General features: G+C 35.2%; 1 protein-coding gene across 2 annotated transcripts; it reads left to right on the forward strand.

The window, feature by feature from the left end:
* The first annotated feature begins 441 nt into the window (after window positions 1–441).
* Window positions 442–3493, forward strand: LOC127450649 (ketosamine-3-kinase-like). 2 transcript variants are annotated; one of them, XM_051714920.1, is made up of 6 exons: window positions 442–761; window positions 1477–1628; window positions 1776–1867; window positions 1953–2035; window positions 2117–2239; window positions 2709–3493. In XM_051714920.1, exons 1-6 carry the CDS (start codon window positions 621–623, stop codon window positions 3045–3047), a joined length of 930 nt encoding a protein of 309 aa, XP_051570880.1. In that variant the 5' UTR covers window positions 442–620; the 3' UTR covers window positions 3048–3493. The 2 variants fall into 2 exon arrangements, with proteins under 2 accessions (XP_051570880.1, XP_051570879.1); XM_051714919.1 differs by having other exon boundaries at window positions 1953–2239.

Genomic DNA, 3493 nt, shown 5'->3' on the forward strand with positions numbered 1-3493 from the left:
TGAATACTACTTGCTTAATCTCAGTAACCGTCTTGTTATTGGACTCTTTCACTCTTGGATTAAATTAATCATGACTGATTATGAATAGTGAATTTCTACAATGGCATCTGTAACTGAAAACTTTTGATTTTGAATGATGCTGCATCCACGCCACTAGGTGTCACTGTACGACCAAGATGACACAAGCAAAAAGTCACTTAGTGCACCTTTAACTAATTCTAAAGATTAATAATAATATTTATTTGGATATAGCCTGCTTTGATTTTAAAATGTCGTTTTGACATACATTATTTTTTTAAATCAGTAAGCAAGTAAATAAATCAATCAATAAATATCTAACATTTACAAAACATTTATAAATATATTTTGAAATACAGTGTTACGAAATGTTCAATTATAAACATCGGACTTTTATTTTGGCAGGTCGTTGAACAACAGGAATCCTGCACACGCACGCACGCACAAACACAAACAAGCACATGCAGTCATTAAAAGATACTTACTTATCGATGTAAATACGCCAGAGTAGTATTAATCAGTTTTGTTGGAAAATATTTGATATTGAATTCACTCACACTTTGCAGGAAGATTCTGCGTGCTGTGTCTACTCTAGATTTGAGATGGAGGCGTTGTTAAAGAGAGAGCTGGGCACGTCCGTGCTGAAGAGGACAGGTCATTCAGGAGGAGGATGCATCAGTGAAGGCCTGAGCTATGACACTGACACTGGCAGAGTGTTCGTCAAGATCAACCACAAGAATGAGGTGCTACAGGGCATTTGCATCTTCTAGATTTGGACTGGTTGATTTTGCCTTGTCTCTGAGCATGCAAACTTACAAAATAACCTGCTATCCTAAAAATGTGATCACATGTGGTTTAATAATACAATATACACAATTTGCTATAGTAACTGTAATCAAAAAGTCATTAACAAACATTATTTAATGCTAAACAGATCATTAGCTGATTTAATTCATTAATTGTGTAAATACATACATTATATATATATATATATATATATATATTTAAGCATTCATATTATTAGACAATATTCCTGCCTTTCTAATGTACATTAACTACTGATCTGTTGAGCATTAAATAAACTTTATTTAAAGTACATAGACAGACACTTTATATTGTAAAGTATTTATCCATCTATCAATTTGAATTTGTAACTATTCGAAACTAAGTACATCAACTAATAATCTTTTATTTTATATAGCCTATATATAGAGAGAGAGAGAGAATTACATAATATCTATCTATCTATAATTGTAACTATTTAATTTTATATTTTTTAATGGTTTGTGAAGCATTATATAATAATGCATATTAATGCTTTAATTAAAAGCTTTTATAAAGTATTATTCAAAGCTATGATGCATAGGAGATTATTAGTTTTTTTGTAATGAAGTATCTCTCTCTCTCTCTCTCTCTCTCTCTCTCTCTCTCTCTCGTCTCTCTCTCTCTCTCGGCTAGGCTAGGCGGATGTTTGATGGAGAAATGGCAAGTTTGGAAGCAATCTTGTCTACAAACACGGTGAAAGCACCCAGACCTGTGAAAGTGGTGGATCTTGAGAGAAGTGGAGCTCTTCTTGTAATGGAACATGTGGATATGAATAGCTTGAACAAGTATGACCCAAAATCATGTAAATCCAATAAGCTTATTTGGTTTAATTTAAAGGTGAGATCATTAGTGATCAAGGAAGAATGCACTGAGTCAGCATGACAGTAAAGCATTACAGCGTGCGCTGTTTAAAATATGTAATGTTTATGTAGATGCTCAGCAAAACTGGGGGAACAACTCGCTGACCTACATCTATACAACAAGAGACAGATAGAGAAACAAAACAAGGAGCAACAGACTGTTGGTAATGCGATTTTTAATATCACTGTGTTTTAAATGGGCTGAAGGTACTTTTTAATGGCATAATTGTATTTCCTGTATTTACAAAGGGAAAGGATCTGGACAGTCTGAAATTGCTACAGTCAGCATGTTTGGGTTCCATGTGGCCACATGCTGTGGTTACATCCCTCAGGTGAGCATCTGTGCAAACATATCGAGTGACTCTTTTTCAGATATTTGTAGTATATCATACTTTGCAATAATGTGGTTTCAGGTAAATGATTGGCAGGATGATTGGGTGTCTTTTTACTCCCAGCAACGGCTGCAGCACCAGCTCGGCTTAGTGGAGCAGTCATACGGTGACAGAGAGGCACGGGAATTATGGGCCAAACTCCAAGTAAACTAAACTCAGATTTTTTCTTGAAGATAATAACACACAAACACAACTGATCTTGTCTGTAGTTTTCAACAGGAATGCATTTTTAATATTATTCATAGTTTTATGACATTTATAACTAATATAAATTATTGTTCATTAGTGATATAGTGGTAACACTTTACAGTAAGCTTGTTTTCTTTAACATTAGTTAAAGGGATAGTTCACCCAAAAATGAAAATTCTCTTATCATTTACTCACCCTCATGCCATCTCAGGTGTGTATGACTTACTTTCTTCAGCAGAACAAATTTGAAGAAAAACAGAACAATATCTCAGCTCAGTAGGTCCTTAAAATGAAAGTGGATGGTGATCAGACCTTTGGAGCTCCAAAAAGAACAGATAGTCAGCATAAACATCATCCATATGTCTTCTAAAGTGATATGATCACAGTTATTTCAAGTCTCTCATTGTTTGCATGATCTGTTTAGCTGAAGATCCATCAGCTGTTTACTGACATAGAGGTGGCCCCAGCTCTGCTACATGGAGATCTTTGGGGAGGAAATGTGGCTGAATGTTCTGATGGTCCCATCATCTTTGACCCAGCATCGTTTTATGGCCATTCAGAGTTTGAGCTATCTATTTCTGACATGTTTGGTGGTTTTAGGAGCTCTTTTTACAACGCTTACCATGAGAAGATCCCCAAGACCACTGGGTTTGCAAAGAGACAACAACTATACCAACTTTTCCACTACCTGAACCACTGGAATCACTTTGGTGGTGGCTACAGGGGCTCTTCTCTACGCATCATGAAGGATCTAACAAAGTAGCTGGACTCTAATTCATAAAGGATCCTCTTCAAGTCTTATTTTGCAGGGGTGGATGTTAGACTAACCCACAGCATTTGATGCAATTTGCTTATTGGTTGAAATGCTAATTTGATAATCATACTGTATGATGCAAGTCAAGTCACACACTTTGTGCATGATCACAATTTTTACATGCATCATTCCCTTAGTGAATTGCACTTTAACCTTACTACAAATAAATGTTTTGAAGAGAGACAACTTATTGCACCTTGCTTTAAAATCAGATGTGTGCTTTTTGTATAAGTACACAGTATATTAACAAACAAGTTCCATTTCAGTGTTATAAACTCTATTCCCACTGATGAATTGATGATCTTACTGCTGCTTTTCAGTTAAAGGAGTCTTGTCAGATGCAAAGGCTGTTATATTCAGGAAAATGTGCACATGTAAATAAAACTTTAAAACAA

Source organism: Myxocyprinus asiaticus, chromosome 13 (assembly GCF_019703515.2).
Source record: "Myxocyprinus asiaticus isolate MX2 ecotype Aquarium Trade chromosome 13, UBuf_Myxa_2, whole genome shotgun sequence".
NCBI lineage: Eukaryota > Metazoa > Chordata > Actinopteri > Cypriniformes > Catostomidae > Myxocyprinus > Myxocyprinus asiaticus.